Genomic DNA, 16,722 nt, shown 5'->3' with positions numbered 1-16,722 from the left:
TTCCAGAATGGCCCAGCCAGAGTCCAGGTCTCAGTCCAATGGAAAATCTGTGGGCTGACCTGAAGAAATCTGAGCACAGAAGGTGCCTTTGCAATCTGACAGTTTTGAAGCACTTTTGCAAGGAAGCATGGGCAAAAATTCCTAAGGCAAGCTGTGCCATGCTGTGATAGGCTCCTTCTCACAAAGGCTGAATGTGTCATAAAATGAAAAGGTGCTTCAGCAAAGTGTTAATGTAAGGGTATACACACTTATGCAACCTCATTATTGTAAGTTTTTATTGTTAATTTTTCCTTTCAGATCTTTCAGTTCGTTTTTCAAATGAATTGCACAATTTATTTGGTATATTAAAGGTGGAAAGAATTCTGAAGTGATTTACCTTAATCTTTCTTACAGTTCAAAAACCTGGCATTTTATCAGGGGATGTCTTTTATTTCTTAACTTTAAATGCTACATTGATGGCCCTTTACTAGAACTTTTTAATCTTAAATTGCTTAATCTGTTAATACTTTGGAAATATATCATTTTAATTGATTTTGTGCCATCAACTTACTGTCAACTCTCAGTGTCCACACAGATGGATTTTCTCCATGATGATCTTTTCTTAACGTGGTTCTTCCAAGTGTTCCAAGAAGGCACCCACTGTTGCTGTAACTGAATCCTTCTACCTGGCTGCTGTTCATCCTCTACTTCTCTTTCTTTCCACCTTTCCCAGCATAAGAGTCTTCTCTAGACAATTGTGCCGTGGGCTGATGAGATTGAGGTTGAACTTTTTCATCATAATTTAAAAAAAAAAAAGGATTTGAAATTTCATAGATCTTTGCATAACGTGTTCAAAGTAGGTCAGTTTGAGTCTGGTCAAGTGTGCCTTGATTGAGAACTCTGATTTGTCTGACTTAACTGTAATTCCACAGAAATCTGAGAATTGTGGAATTCATGTAGCGTCAGGGCCTGCACTATGTAGGAAAGAAAGCTAGGAGGTAAAGGTAATGAAATGAATAGGAGGATACACATACTGGATGAGATATTTTAACACTCCTTTTTGAATAATTTGTTTTCTGTCTTTAGTATTTTATTTTTGTTTCATTTTCATTTTTCAAGTGTGAAGATGACGGACAGATATTTTTCAGTCTAGATGATGGCAGCACCAAATTCACTGACCTAATACAACTTGTTGAATTCTATCAATTAAACAAGGGAGTTTTGCCTTGTAAACTCAAACATCACTGCATCCGGGTGGCCTTGTGACCTCTGTACCAGTCCATGCAGATGACTGGTTTGTTCCAAGACTGGAGATGGAAGAGAAATTTTGTTGAAGAAAGTTGACCCTGGGACATTAAGCCAACTTGTAGTTGTTTTTGAGGAACAAAATGTATCATTAAAATTAGGGGACTTGGAAAGGGATGCTTGAGCTGGTGCCAACAGTCCAAGATTTGGCTCTTTTGTCTAAATCCTATGCTTGATTCTGCTGAGTGTCCCAGCAACTGCCCCTCCCCCAAAACTGGGAAAAATTATGTAAAAACACTAAACAAAACTGGAAATTGTCCCTTGGCTTGCCATGTAACAGAGTCGGGTTTGTGAAGCAAAATTATTGAAATGAACTCTTGCCCTGGATAAATCTTGACAATTTAAAACTGAATATTTTCTTTTTTTATTGTTTGCTTTCTTTATATTTCTCCTTCCCCCTCCTTCCTCCTCCCTCTTTTTTTGCACTCGTTTTGAAAATTATATTTATCCTATACTAGATGATATGGTTTTTAAATTGATACCTGATTTGGATGTTCTAAATCATATATTGAGTAATTTACTTCAGTCTTATTATAATCTGAAATCAAAAAATAGCTTCTCCCTTTTGAAATTAAGTGGTCCACCATTTGTTTTGAAGAAACAACATGGAGAACAATTCTGGGAAGGAAAAATATCCCACTAGTGTATGCTTTTTAATGTAATGACTGTGTATCTGAAAGAGGATTCTCCTTCTATGCACAGATGGTTTGAATTGTTTTGATTATCCCTCTCCTTCCCAATCTGCTGGAGGTCCTCTTTCTGCACAGATGCCAGGGGAAAATCCACTGTCATTAGCCAGTTTCGCAGTCGAATGATAATATATGTATTTGGAATCATCTGGCTTTTCTTATTATTATGTTTTAATTGGGAGTGAATAGATTGTCATTTATGTAGTATATTTGGTATAAAACAAATCAGTGTTTGCTATTTTTAGCATTATTTCCTTCACTCTTCAGAATGTATGCTATAGCTCCATTGCACATATAACACTGCCTAGTCTTCTAACCATGGTTAGGACTTTAAGAGTGCTCTGTAAGTCTGCATTTTCCTTCCAATTTTTTTTTTCTGGATGTGTATTTTCTAATAACCGAAGCACAATTCTGATTTTATGTTTCTTTGCTTAATGAAAATACTATTGTTGGGCTTACACAAATTATAAATAGAAAGAATCAAAAGTGAAAACAAAGAGAAGTGTTTGTGTAGCATTCTTGATCTTCTAATAACAGCTAGATATTGAGGAGTCCTTCAGCAGCATGAATAGACTTTTCCTAAATGAGGACATGATAAATAAGATTTTCAGTAAAGTAAATGTGAGAAATGCAGTCTGATTACATGCTGCTGGTCAAAACTTGGTCAAACTGTGGAAATCGTCCCGAAGCATTGCTTCACATTCTCTCCATCTATTTCAGTCTAGCTGTAAAAGATAGCAATATATATGCAGCAGTGTAATAACTGGATAAATCATTTTTATTTGGAAATTATATGCTCAGCTGTCTCTGCCACCGAAAGACATGCCATTGACAGTTCAGACAATTGATTTAGTTGGGATTTGTGCACTAAAATTTGCATGCCAGTATCTGTAGCAATTAGAGAAACCTTGCTTCAAGTCCTAGTTCATCATCATACTATGAGTCCTGGTTTAGGCTTCCTAAAAGCAAAGACATAGAATGTTAATTTGTACATAGCTATGCAGAACAAATAATGTTTTATTTCTCTTGAAAGGCACAGCTTTCTAGCTCTCAATGTGGCAAATAAAATTATATGTCACAAAAGTGAGATATCTGTCAATGTAATGATACTGACTCATGTTTTCTAATTCTGCATAACTGTGTGCATAGAGATATACCATGTGGACAACTTAATAATAGTGGAATCAAGGCAATGCTTCTTAATATTTCAGCTTTTCATGTTTCCATAGCAACGTTTCTTTCATTGATAGCTTGCACTTAAATAAGGTCAATGATTACGATTATCGAGTTTTAGGGATGATGGTTAAGTGCATATAGGAAGTGCTTTTTGCTTTATGTATCAAGAAGTATGTTCCAGCCTATGAATGTTCAGAATTACTTGCAAGTGAAATATTTTCTCACTTGCTCCGGGAATCTTGAACCTTTATATTGATACTAATTAATATTAATTATTGCATGTGACTAATAGCAATCTGAAAAGTTGAAATTGAGTACAGTTATTTATTCACAAGGTAATCATATACTGTTGAGAATAGCTTAAATCAATATAACCAGCTTGAGTATCTATAGCAGATAAAAACACTGTATTTTAGTTTACAGAACAAATCTAATAGGGGTTTTTCCATGAAATTTCTATATATACAATGAAGAAACTTGATTTTTGTTAGACATATTTTGATTATTACATTTTACATATTTTGTAAACATCTATAGGTAAAGTAATATGAGTTTACTTAGTATTGCATTTTCCTAAAATGGATTTAAACAGATTTCCTCGCCAAAATACTGATTTTCAAATTTAAGTGAAGTTGTTTGAGTTTATTAGAAATTAAGTTATTTTTCAGTATCTTGGCTCCAATCATTCAGTTTCTTAGTAATAGTTTCATGTTATAAAAATGCATTTAATTGAATTTGACAATATAAGTTCTTATTATAAATTTGAATGAAGAGGGCAGACTGTTTTGTACTATCTTCAGAATTACTTGAGCACATATTGCATTTCTTCCCTTTGTTAGAAATGTACAATCTAATCCATCTTAAAAGTACTAACAGATACAGCTATCTGACAATTTAGGAAATAAGGGTTGAAGGAAATTTGATTAAAAAAATATTTAAATGACATGAATGTAAAGAGGGATGCTCAGGGTTGTTTCTGGAGCCTGTTGATTTTATTTTATTTTTGCCTGTGATTGTTTTGTAAATAAAATATGTCATATAGCATCTTGTAATGTGTTAAGAAGGAAAATGCCAAACCATTTGGTAATTTTTTTTAAAAAAATAGATACATTATATTATTTGTGTTTTTTAAAAGTACAGCTTTTTATTTGTTGTATTAATCTTGAAGAAAAATGTGCCTCTATTTTTAGATTGTTTTGTCTTAACTTTTCTGCACTAAGTACCTGACTATTTTGACCAATCAATGCACCTTTCCAGTGGCAAGACTTGCTTAGCATAAACTATATTATCATACCACAAGACTTTATTGTGTCTGTAAAATGAAATAAAACTTATCAGGGAATGCAAAAATTATTAACTTAAGGGACACAACCTCTTATTCAATATGCATTGCTTCATATTGTAAATAGTTTTGTTTTGTTTTTTTGACTAGTGAACTTAATTGTTATCCTTCAGGTATTTTTGTACAAAATGGGACTGGTTATATTTCTTATACATAAATGTTTAGAAATAAACATTCAAACAATGGTATTCATTTTATACTGTTGGTCAAGTTTCATTTTATTTTCTCAAAGGGGCAAATCTACCCAATGCCAGAGTTGTAGGCAATTGTGCTGCCTGTGGACTATTTTTCCATTAATTGAAGCAAATTAGCAATTTACCTGAACATTATATACATGTATTCATTTTATTTATTTTTAATTAAAAGGGTTAAGCTACTTTCAGAGCAACTGCCACTAAAATATGTAGAATGTATAAGAAAACAATCAATTTAATATGCATATTACACAACTTTAAATGAACAATGCATTTTGATCAAGATGTAATAAACAAATGTTCATGCATTTCATGGAAATGCTTCATTATTAAGGCCTGCAAAGCCAAAGATAAATGTTTTATCATATGTGGAGAAATAAACAGGGAGTCTTCATTACAAGAAGATAATTGATATTATACCCTTGAGTATTCTTGCTATCATATTTGGATTGTTTGAAATTTAGAACAGAATAACAGAGTTGGAATAGACCTTGGAGGTCTTCTATTCCAATCCCTATACCATTTCAAATAATTGTCAAATGGTTGTCCAGTCTGTTCTTAAAAGCTTCCAGTGCTGGAGCATTCACAACTTCTGGAGGCAAGTTTGTTCTAACTACTAGGAAATTTCTTCTTAGTTCTAGGTTGCTTCTCTCTTTGATTAGTTTCCATCCATTGCTTTTTGTCCTGCCCTCAGGTACTTTGGAGAATAGTTTGACTCCCTCTTCTTTGTGGCAAACCCTGAGATATTGTAACACTGCTATCATGTCACCTCCTAATCCTTCTTTTCATTAAATGAGACGTACCCAATTCCAGCAAATGTTCTTTATATGTTTTAGCCTCCAGTCCCCTAATTATCTTAAGGCAGTTTCATATTGAGTGTTTATAGCAATCTAGTTCAGATATAGTCACTAGGTATATTTTTGTAATCCCGGTTACTGGTAGTTCTTCACTTACAACCATTTGTTTAGAGACCAGCAAAATGATTGATGATCATTTTTCGCATGACCATTGCAGCATCCCTATAGTCACATGATCAAAATTTGGATACTTGGCAACTGGCATGTATTTATAACAGTTGCAGTGTTTCGATGTCATATGATAATCTCTTGTGACCTTCTGACAAAGTCAACGGTGGAGCCAGATTCACTTAACAATGTTACTAACTTAACAATTACAATGATTTACTTAATTGTTGCAAGAAAGGTTATAAAATGGGGCAGAATTCATTTAACAACTGTCTTGTGTAACACTGGAAATTTTGGACTCAGTTATGATTGTAAGTTGAAGAATACCCATATATAATCTTAAAAGTATTGCTTTTTATATTTGTGATAGCACCTAGAATTTTAATTTTATTAATTCCTGTAATATGTAGATTAGATCATTGGCAAAAAGAATGATTTTAATTTTAACATTGAATGTAACTTTGTTGGTAAGTGACCAAAAAAAAATGATGATGATGATGATGATGATATAGCTACCGAAGCAAGATGTGTTCTCCAGAGAAGATGAAAACTAGTGAGTCAATTAAAGATGGAAAATGTATTCTTGGTCATCAATGATGCCTGCATTGTGGTCCAGGAAAACCCCTAACTCCTTTGTGAAAGATTAAGAAATGAATGTATTATTTGTCTCCATTGGGTTGAAGTTTTATCTTGTTAGCATTCACCAATTTCCAATAACCAGCCCAAAATTTATTCAGTAATATTAGGTAAAAGATAAGGGAGCAACATATCCTTTGCATACTGATACCTTGCAGTATAAACTATCTGATAAATGTCAAAAGCAAAGTCATCTCCAGTATCATCTTCTGGAATTGTTACCACTTTCCTCTGAAAATAACAAAATAGCAATTTGGAGTAATAAAGCTAGATATTTTACAAGAAACAATTTAGATGCACACCATGATTAATCAATAAAAGAACTAGAAAAAAAAACAAATGAAATATTTTACCTTTTCTAAACTTCTATCTTGGCAGAATTTACAAGTTGGGAAACAGAAAATGTTTGAAAACTTGTAGCAGTAGATTTCAGTGTGCCAAACATTTTGTAAGTCTTTTCAGATTTTAGAAGCTGAAAGTCCAATGTAATACTGGACGATACTATAGTGATGTCTACCGGGGCTATGGAAGTCTTTGAAACGATATTTTGCTTCAACAAAAGTTTCATGCAAAGGACTCCCTCCCTCATAGTTGCTTTGTTAGGCAACATGGCCATTCTGAAAGGCTGGTAATACTTTACATGGTGGAGGGCATACTATTCACCAAAAATGAGTAGCTGAAAGCTGTCAAGGTGTTTGCTGTTTGCTTGTTGTGACAAGGCTCATCAAAATGTGACACTGCTTTCTCCAGCATGCCCTTAAAAAAAATCTGAAGAGAGTCCTGCTGAATCAGAGACACTGCATAATAGCCTCATCTGACTTTTGACCAAAAACTGGAAGACCAGGAGAAGCTTCAAGGCAACGTAAAAGGTTTTCTTCAAATATATTGTAGGTCCTATTTGGTTTTTATAAATTGCCATGCAAATTATATTCCCATCTTTCCCTAATATTACCAAATTATATGTTCAGGATAGCACACACAAGAATGCTACTCCAAAACTCAAAAAAGTACTTTCTTCAGTGGGTCTCTCAAATTTTTCCATTTGTTAAAGGGAACATCTTGGCTACTCATGCTTTCCAGTATCTATGTATTGAACTGTGTGTTTATATGCACATTGAAGAAAATTTAGTTTCATGCCAATGTAATTGCACTGAGCAACTCTTGAGCTGTGCCCAGAATTTCTCTATTTGCATTGAGGAGCTCATGTATGTATATTGATATGTGTAATATGAATAAATTTTCTTCAATATTCCTATAATCTATATTGGACTTTCTGTTTTAGCTGAAGTATTGTAAAATAAGTGAAACAATTTATTGGCATTATTCTTAACATGTTTTGAAATGGAAGAAATATAACTGGTTTCTCAATATCTATTTTAGGGCAGGAGGTTACATATGAAACATCCAAACTCTGAATTCATTATAGTGTTCCCAAGGGAAGAGTCTATGTGAAATGATGTAGTAATCTTTCAATTTTATTGCTATCAGTGCCATAATTTAGCAGTGGAGATTACATTGTTCTACATGTGCATGTTGGAAAAAATCTGACATGAATAGCATGCACATACATGGGGGTGCGTGCGCGCGCGCACACACACACACACACTCACACACACACACACACACACACACCTCTGCCTAGCATTGCTGAGGAATGAGTAAAGAATGTTAGGAGTGTATGCCAAGAATATAGGATCATTCAAGGATAAAATCATCATAGTTGTCCAGTTAAAAACAAACAGATACCTAAGAAATATATATTTTGAGGAAAGACAAAACTATTTGCATGCCTGGAAAAGGCAGAGGAAAATGATCTTAGAATAGCGCCCTCTTAATGAGCAGACAGAATGACAAATAGAAGCAGCCAGGGAATTCTTAATTTTACCTGTACCATTTTTTTTTGCAGTCTATAGATTATGAGGTGATGAAGGCTGTGTTTGGCCCATTTCCAATCATTCTGGAATTTAGCATCTTTCCCCCTCTCAATAATTGGATAGATGCTGACTTCTGTGCAAATGCTTAATCCTAAATAACACACTCTTTTTATTGACATTTGTTATAACATAAAATACAATAAAATGAAATAAACATTAAGAAGGGGGATTGGAGTGCAGGATTGAAAAAGGAGCAAAAGCTGTTTATTTCCAAATCATTTCTGTAAGTACACATTATTCAATATTTAACTAAATTCTACATTTCATTTCTTTATTTCTAGCATAAAAACGAGAAGCAATTTCCCAATAGAAACAAGACCAAATAAAATCTTTGTTTAAAACAAAGAAATATAAATAAAAAAGAAATAATAGGTTAAACAGGCTAAGAGAGCTCTTTCAGTTTAGCACAGATAACAAATATGGGATTTTAAGAAATGGAAGACCTGATTTAGTGTCTGTTTGGAGGTGGAGGAGAAAACAAAATGGCTGCTTTTTCAACTTGAAAGTGGCTGTATCCCTGCCTCTCAATTGGATGCTTGAGGTTAATTTAGAGTTGCCTACCATTGCAGGTAGGCATTACCTGCCCTGTAAAGGGGTTGAAAGTGTTATGTCTTGGGAACCGGTTGGGGCTCCAACCGGGTCCACTCGTTAAGCAAGTTCAACAGCCGTTCCTATTGGCTGGCGTCGTTTGACAGCTGGCTATAAAAAGCCGGCTGTCAAACCAAGCCATCCGTTGTTCGCAAGCCAGTCTGCCCGTTTGGCTGGCAGACGCGACAACCACTGTTCCTTCAATAAACGTGTTAATTGCATGCCCTGGTCCAAGCCTCTCTTTCCCTTGAAATACAACACTGGCGACGAGGATGGGATTTGAAGGCTAGCCAGGAGCATTTTCTAAAGGAACAGGAGCCTGTCAGCGGAAGCCGCAGCCGCTTGCCGTTTTGCTGCCGAGCCTCGGACTCAGAAGCCTGTCATCGGAAGCCGCAGCCGCTTGCCGTTTGCTTACCGAGCCATCGGACTCAGCAGCCTGTCAGCGCAAAAGTGAAAGCTCAGGTTAGATCAACCGGTTAGAGCACCACAGATAGGGAAAGTCGGGCGCTGAAGCCGCAGCGCTCGCGCGCCGAAAAAAAAAGGCGCGAAAATTCTAACGGCTGTCACTGAGCTGCAGCCCCGAGCAAGCTACGGCGCTGAGAGCCTCAGCCGCCTCGATCACAATTGGGCACTAATTACAGAAGCCGTCTCTAAGTGAAGACTCCCCAGTGAAATTGCGAGCGCCTCAGCCGCCTTGCCAAAAAAAAATAATAATAATAATAAGAAGAAAAAAGGCTCGAATTTTAAAGCGCTGTCAGTACAGCACCACAGCCACAGCCGCCTAACGCTCGCAAAAGAGCACTAAAATCCAAACACCTCAGAAAAGCCGAAGTCCTTGAGTGAGAATAGGGCACTGTAGCCACAGCCGCCCACGCCCCCAAGCAGCATCAATCCAAGACAACGAGCTCCCTGTGAGGCAGACCAGTCTACCAAGAGACTGAGGGACCCAAAATGAATGTCAATTCAGTATTTCCCCCTTTTAAACCCGATGAGGAAAAGTGGGACTCATATAAAAATCGCTTCAACCACTTTATTGATGCTATTGGACTGGCTGAAGCTTCAGAGCAGAGGAAGAAATCCTACTTCCTCAGCTACTGTGGGGCTGTAGTATATGACACTGCCACAGCACTCCTGGCCCCACGAGAAATAGGGAATGTCCCATGGGCAGAGCTGGTGGAAACACTATCCAACCACTACTCCCCAAAACCGTCTCAGATTGCTAGGGCGCTTCGCTTTTAGGATGAGGAAGCAAGCTGAGGGGGAATCCATAAACCAATATATGGCAGCCCTGAGGACAGCAGCTCTACAATGTGAGTTCAAGAACTATTTGGACGACATGCTACTAGACCAACTCGTCTGTGGGGTGAGGGATCTAAAACTCCAGAGGCGTTTGCTGGCTAGAAGAGACCTAAACCTCCCCAGGCAGTTGAGGAAGCCTTAGCTGCAGAACTTGCAGCACAGTCCGCAGCTGAGATCCAGGGCACCACTCCCAGACCTAGCACTTCCTCTGTACACTCTGAAGAAGCGGTAAGTGAGGATGACCCGCAGAATACTCCGATGTGCATCGCCTCAAACCAACGAGACAGCCGCAGGTAGGAGCGAGGCCAAGAAACAACAGTGGTCCAAAACAAACTCTGTTATGCCTGACCTGTGGAGGTTCCCATTCCCGGACATCTTGCAGGTTCCGAAACGCCACCTGCCACAACTGCCACAAGAAAGGTCACCTCGCAAGAGTCTGCCAGGCAGCGCGCACATCTCCACAAAGATATCCTTCCTCTCCTGTTCCCCCGAAGGCAAGTAGAAAAATGCCATACTTGCTACCAAGCCAACCACACACTCTATACCCCCAATAAAATTACACTTTCTGTTTTACTAGAAGGTAATCCCTGCCGCATGGAAGTAGACACGGGGTCAGCGCTCTCAATCATATCTTGGGACACGCTTAAGAAGATCCAGCCCAGACTGACAAAGAAACAGCTTCAAAAGTGCCATCTCACCTTGAGAGACTACCAAGGAAAGAACATCCCCATCCTCGGAAAGGCAAGTTTCTCGTGAAATTCCAAACCTTTAAAGGCCATTTGCCTTTAGTGGTTGTTAATGGTGCCCTCCTAGTCTTTTGGGGTTGGATTGGTTCCCCTCTCTCGGCCTTAGTATAAAAGGAGTCCATGCTGTCTCAACTTCTGATGTTGACTCCTTATTTACAGACTACTCTGACGTTTTCAGTAGTGAGTTAGGCTGCTATAAGGGCACTCCCATCTCCTTCTCAGTAGACCCACAGGCAGTCCCCGTTCGTTTAAAACCACGTAGAGTACCCTTCGCCATCCGCCCCAAATTGGACGCGGAACTAGACAAACTACTAAAACAAGGGGTGATAGAACCCACAGATTTCGCCAAGTGGGAGACCCCATAGTCACCCCGCTAAAAAAAGATGGTAATCTAAGAATTTGTGCTGACTACAAGACGTCAATCAACCGTTATCTACAGGTTAGCGCATATCCAGTCCCAGTCATCCAGCACCTGTTACACACATTCGAACCTGGCACCATTTTCGCCAAACTGGACATGTCACAGGCATACCAACAGTTCCCCGTGGATACCAAACAGCTGACTTACAGACCATAGTTACACACAGAGGGGCATTCAGATGTAAGCGCCTCCAGTTTGGCGAAGTGTAGCCCCAGGTATTTTCCAATCACTGATGGAGCGAATCCTCAAGGTCTCCCGCGTAGTGCCTTATTCGATGACATCTTAGTCACAGCCAGGGACAGACCCCAACTCATCCAGAGAGTCAGGGCAGTATTAGAGAAGTTCAGGCAGCATGGCCTCAAACTAAAACGGGAGAAGTGCACCATCGCCACTAGACAGGTGGACTTTCTAGGCTACAGGCTGGACGCCTCAGGCATCCACCCGGTGGAATCGAAAGTCAAGGCCATCCACGAGGCGCCCACGCCTACCAACAAAACCGAGTTACAAGCCTTCCTGGGGTTATTGAACTTCTACGCTTCATTTCTCCCACACAAGGCGTCAGTTGCTGAACCATTGCACAGACTCTTAGACAGAAACACACCATGGCACTGGGGACCCAAAGAAAACCAAGCATTTGTGGCAGTCAAATCTCTACTCACCTCTGAGGCTGTCTTAATACAATTTGACCAACGCCTTCCTTGGTCCTAGCCGCAGACGCATCCCCTTTTGGGATAGGAGCTGTCTTAAGTCACAGGCTTCCCAATGGCTCCGAGGCACCAATTGCCTTCTTTTCAAGAACCCTTTCAACGACTGAGCGTAATTACAGCCAGGTTGATAAGGAGGCCTTGGCTGCAGTAGCAGCAGTAAAAAAATTCCACGAATTTCTATTCGGACACCAATTTGAACTTATTACTGATCACAAGCCGCTTTTAGGATTATTATCAGGGGAAAAGCAAACCCCACAGATATTGTCACCTAGAATGACCAGATGGACCTTATTCCTGGCGGCGTACTCATACAAACTGGTCTATCGTCCCGGAAAAAATCTAAACAACGCTGATGCCCTCAGCCGCTGCCCCTTGCCAGCCCCAGTCGAGGACCCAGCTCCTGTGCATACTATTTTTGATGTAAACGAACTAAACCTACCGGTGACTGCAGACGACATAGCATCACATTCCAAGAAGGACAGAACAATCGCCCAGGTTCTGGACTGGGTAAGGAGGGGGTGGCCGGAAACTAACTATTCAGTTGATTTCGCCCCATTTAAAACTCGCCAGCTAGAGCTCTCCAAGTTGCAGGGATGCCTATTGTGGGGTACCAGAGTGGTCATACCAACCACCCTTCGCATACCCGTCCTGAAGATGCTGCACGAGGGCCATCCAGGAATCGTGCGGATGAAGGCGTTAGCTCGAAGCTACGTCTGGTGGCCCGGGATGGACGATCAGATCGCCAAGTGGGTAAGCTCGTGTCGACCCTGTCAAGAATCTAGGGCAGCCCCGCCAACCGCCACACCCACAAAGTGGGAAAGTGCCAATGCCCCGTGGTCACGGCTTCACATCGACCTGGCCGGGCCAATGCACGGCAAGACCTTCTTGGTGGTCGTGGACGCCTATTCAAAATGGATAGATGTGGCCTTACTTCACACGACCACCACACAGGCAGTTGTTAAAGCCTTGACTCACCTTTTTGTAACTCACGGACTCCCTGACACACTGGTATCCGATAATGGCCCCCAGTTCACCTCGAACGAATTTAGTAGGTATGTCACAAATCTAGGCATCAGACACGTCCTCACGGCCCCCTTTCACCCCGCCAGCAACGGTTTGGCTGAACGGGCCGTCAGATCAGCCAAGGAGGCGTTAGCCAGATTCGGCCCAGTGGGTTGGCATTCTAAACTGTCTCAATTCCTCCTAAGCCAGCATACCACACCGTGCACAGTTACGAACAAATCCCCGGCTGAGCTGCTGATGGGGAGACGCCTGAGGACTGCCTTAGACAGGCTGCACCCCCACTACTGCCCAGACACCCCTTTGGGGTCTGACAGTCTGGCCAGGAATTTCGCAGTTCAGGACCTAGTGTTTGCTAGGAACTACGCGGGGGACCCACTGTGGGTGGCCGGAAAAGTCGTGGCTGTCACGGGTCCGAGATCTTATCGGGTCCAACTTGAAGATGGTCGTATGTGGAGAAGACACCTGGACCAGCTGCGGAGGCGACGGAGCAGCCTGACCAGCCCAGACCCGTCTCCACCAGAAGAGCCGCGGGCGCCACTCCAAGGTCCAGCTAGGGGTTCCCAGAGTGACCAACCTTCACCAACGGAGCAGACAGAGCAGGCAGTAGACCGGGACTGCCAGCCGGGAGCACCACCGTTTAACCCCAGTGAAGGCAGAGACTTTTCACTGGCTCCAGTTCCTGCACCGAGCCCTGGTTGCCACACTACGTACCCTGACCTGGAGTCCGCGAACTCATCTTCGCCAAATGAATCTCCTGAGTTACGTCGCTCAGGTCGCCAACACAGACCACCGGCGTATCTCAAAGATTATGTGTGTTCTCATCTGGGGGGAAGGGGTGTTATGTCTTGGGAACCGGTTGGGGCTCCAACCGGGTCCACTCGTTAAGCAAGTTCAACAGCCGTTCCTATTGGCTGGCGTCGTTTGACAGCCGGCTATAAAAAGCCGGCTGTCAAACCAAGCCATCCGTTGTTCGCAAGCCAGTCTGCCCGTTTGGCTGGCAGACGCGACAACCACTGTTCCTTCAATAAACGTGTTAATTGCATGCCCTGGTCTAAGCCTCTCTTTCCCTTGAAATACAACAGAAAGGTAAATGTAGTTTACAGACTGATGAGCATACCTCCCAAATTCCAACAGCAGATTGAAGGGAGGTATGTGTCGTGCATGGTGATTGGTTGATCTGATTTCCTGCTCTGCGTGTTGCTGTTCGAATGCCCCCTATGTTAACATTTGCAGAAATATAAATGGAACATCTATCTGTCCTTGAATAACAAGGTGCTTATGTTCCCTGACATGTGAGGCCAGAAAAGTCTGCTTAACCCATCACCCAGCAATATCAGGGAACTATTCCAGAGTCACCTTGTGAACTGCCACTGTCTGGAGGATCTTGTGGGGTGATTTCTATGATTCTAATCTAGGAGAGTCATACACACTTAGGTAATCTGTTTCCTGTTCACAAATTGGAAATGCTTCTAGCTGGAAGAAACATCTTGGACTGATCAGTTGGTCATATTCTGTCGGAAGCCCCCTAAATAACACTAAAAGTCATAATTTAGCATACTACATCCACCAACATTGGATTAAATAGCAATAGACTTACATAGTGCTTTACAGCCCTCTCCATTTTAGTTTAGTTTAGTTACTTTATTGTCATTGCACCTCGTACAACGGAATTAAATGCCATATTCAGTGTGCATTATAAAAATAAAATACACATCCTTCACATTCTATACAATTGAATTGAAAACTTAAATGATTTGATATGGGACAAGTGTAAACCTCTTAAGTCAGCATATTGCCCCCAACAATTTGGGTCCTCATTTTACCCACTTTGGAAGGATGGAAGGCTCAGACAATCTTGAGCTTGGTGAGATTTGAACTGCCAAATTACAGGCAGTCAGCAGTACTGCATTCCAATCACTGCACCATTGTGGCTCAATAAATTTTCCTTATATGTTTTAAATATATTTTATTTGTAATTGTACTCATTTGTAAATGTAAACTTAAGAGTAGATCAGCTTCTTAAGCGCAGACCAGCAACAGATTCATAAAAATATTTTACATTGGGGCAAAATACCTTTAAGAGCAAGTTAAACATTTTAAGATTAACAAAGAGTGCAAGATAAGAGTTCAGTGAGCTTTCACTTTTAGCAGGATGGTTGTGATCAATATTAGAAACTATTGTTGAAAGAGGATGCAAATCTGCATAGACTAGACTGAGAAAGGTCTGGATATGCTGCCTATAGGATGGAGAATTGGAAGTTATTAAGAAAGGAGGGAAATCCTGAAATGTTCCCGAGAATCAATACTAGCCCTAAATTTTGTAGGCTGTTCCATGGGTGGGGAGAAGGGAATGGATGTTCTTATATTATTTTCTAGCCTTACAAGCAAATCACACTGATAAGTAGAGTAAAATAAATTTTGGAAATTTTTCACACAATTGACAACATTGAATGCAGCTTTTTTGCTTTTTCTGTTCCTGTTGAGTAAATAAATCTGCTTTCAATAGGTTTCCCAGATTAGTTCTAAGATAGACTCCTTATGCTTTCAAGCATGCCATTAATTTCCATCTCTAGACCCAGCAATGACATAAGCAGCTTCAATACCTCTTTGTTTGTTGCCCTTCCCTTAGAGCAGGGGTGTCAAACTTGATTCCAATGAGGGCCGCATCAGGTTTGAGTTTGATTTCAGGGGGCAGGGTTGGGCAGGGTGGGCATGGACAGCTTGACATCACTCACGTGGCCTGAGCGCTCTGCCAGTGAAAATGGGCTCCTGAACTCCATTTTCAGCTGTGACAGCTTCCTGCAACCCTCTGCCAATGAAAACAGAGCTTGAGAGGGCCACCCGCAGTCCTCCCGAGCTCTGCTTTTGGTTGTGACGGTGTCCTGCAACTCTCTGTTGGCAAAAATGGAGCTTGGGAGCTCAATTTTTGCTGGCAGAGGCACTATGGGCTGGTCCTTTGCTGTTTCCAGGGTGATCCCATAGGCCAGATCTAAGCACCCCATGGGCCAGATCTGGCCCCTGGGCCATGAGTTTGACACCCCTGCCTTAGAGCATAAATACACTTCTGTTTGACTTGCTTAATTTTCATCTCTAGACTCAGCAATGACATAAGCAGCTTCAGTACCTTTTAATTTGCTTAAAAGTTGCTTAATTATACAACTTTTAACATCTATATAATGTTCTCTAGCAAAGGAGGACACTATAAATTAAGCTGAGTTGAATAACAACACGAATATTTACAAATTGAGAATAACATCCCATGTCCCATATCAAATCATTTTGCATATTGTGATTGAAAGGCAGGATAAAAAAGAGAAATTGGTTGGTAGGATAGCAAAACTGAAGTAGGGTTCAAGTTAACCGGATGATTAAGAATTTTGAAGATGACATTTATGGACAGTAATTCTGCATCTTCATCATCTTATTAATTGTAAATTACTATAACTATTTTTCTAATATTTTATTGCCTTTCAATGTTAGCTGACCTCCAGGCAGGATGGTCGGCAAACAAGTCTAAAAAATAAATAAAATCAATCAATCATGCAATGGAATCTTATTTTCAAACCTATTTTTATTTAATTCCATTGTAGTTTGCACAAGAGAACTGATATTCAGTTATCCAAAGCTGACAATTCCGGATAATTTTAAAAAATGCATACAAAGAAAAACTGTTACAGAAAGTTAATGATTATTACGTTCAAATATGATTAGATGTTAT

At 40.3% G+C, this 16,722-nt stretch overlaps 1 protein-coding gene across 3 annotated transcripts in view; it reads left to right on the top strand.

Annotated features, from left to right (window-relative positions):
• The window catches only part of GRB10 (growth factor receptor bound protein 10), a 110,705-nt gene extending 106,017 nt beyond the window's left edge, over positions 1–4,688 (top strand). For all 3 annotated transcript variants that reach the window (XM_026702342.2, XM_087916084.1, XM_087916085.1), the window contains exon 17: positions 1,099–4,688. In XM_026702342.2, the coding sequence (XP_026558127.1) occupies positions 1,099–1,245 (147 nt within the window). In that variant the 3' untranslated portion in view covers positions 1,246–4,688. The remainder of the gene's footprint in view (positions 1–1,098) is intronic.
• Positions 4,689–16,722: the final 12,034 nt, after the last annotated feature.

This window comes from Pseudonaja textilis, chromosome Z (assembly GCF_049901715.1).
Source record: "Pseudonaja textilis isolate UNSWEBS1 chromosome Z, rPseTex1.2, whole genome shotgun sequence".
Lineage (NCBI taxonomy): Eukaryota > Metazoa > Chordata > Lepidosauria > Squamata > Elapidae > Pseudonaja > Pseudonaja textilis.
The sequence above is the reverse complement of the archived record's forward strand: the minus strand, read 5'-3'. Positions and strand labels throughout refer to the sequence as shown.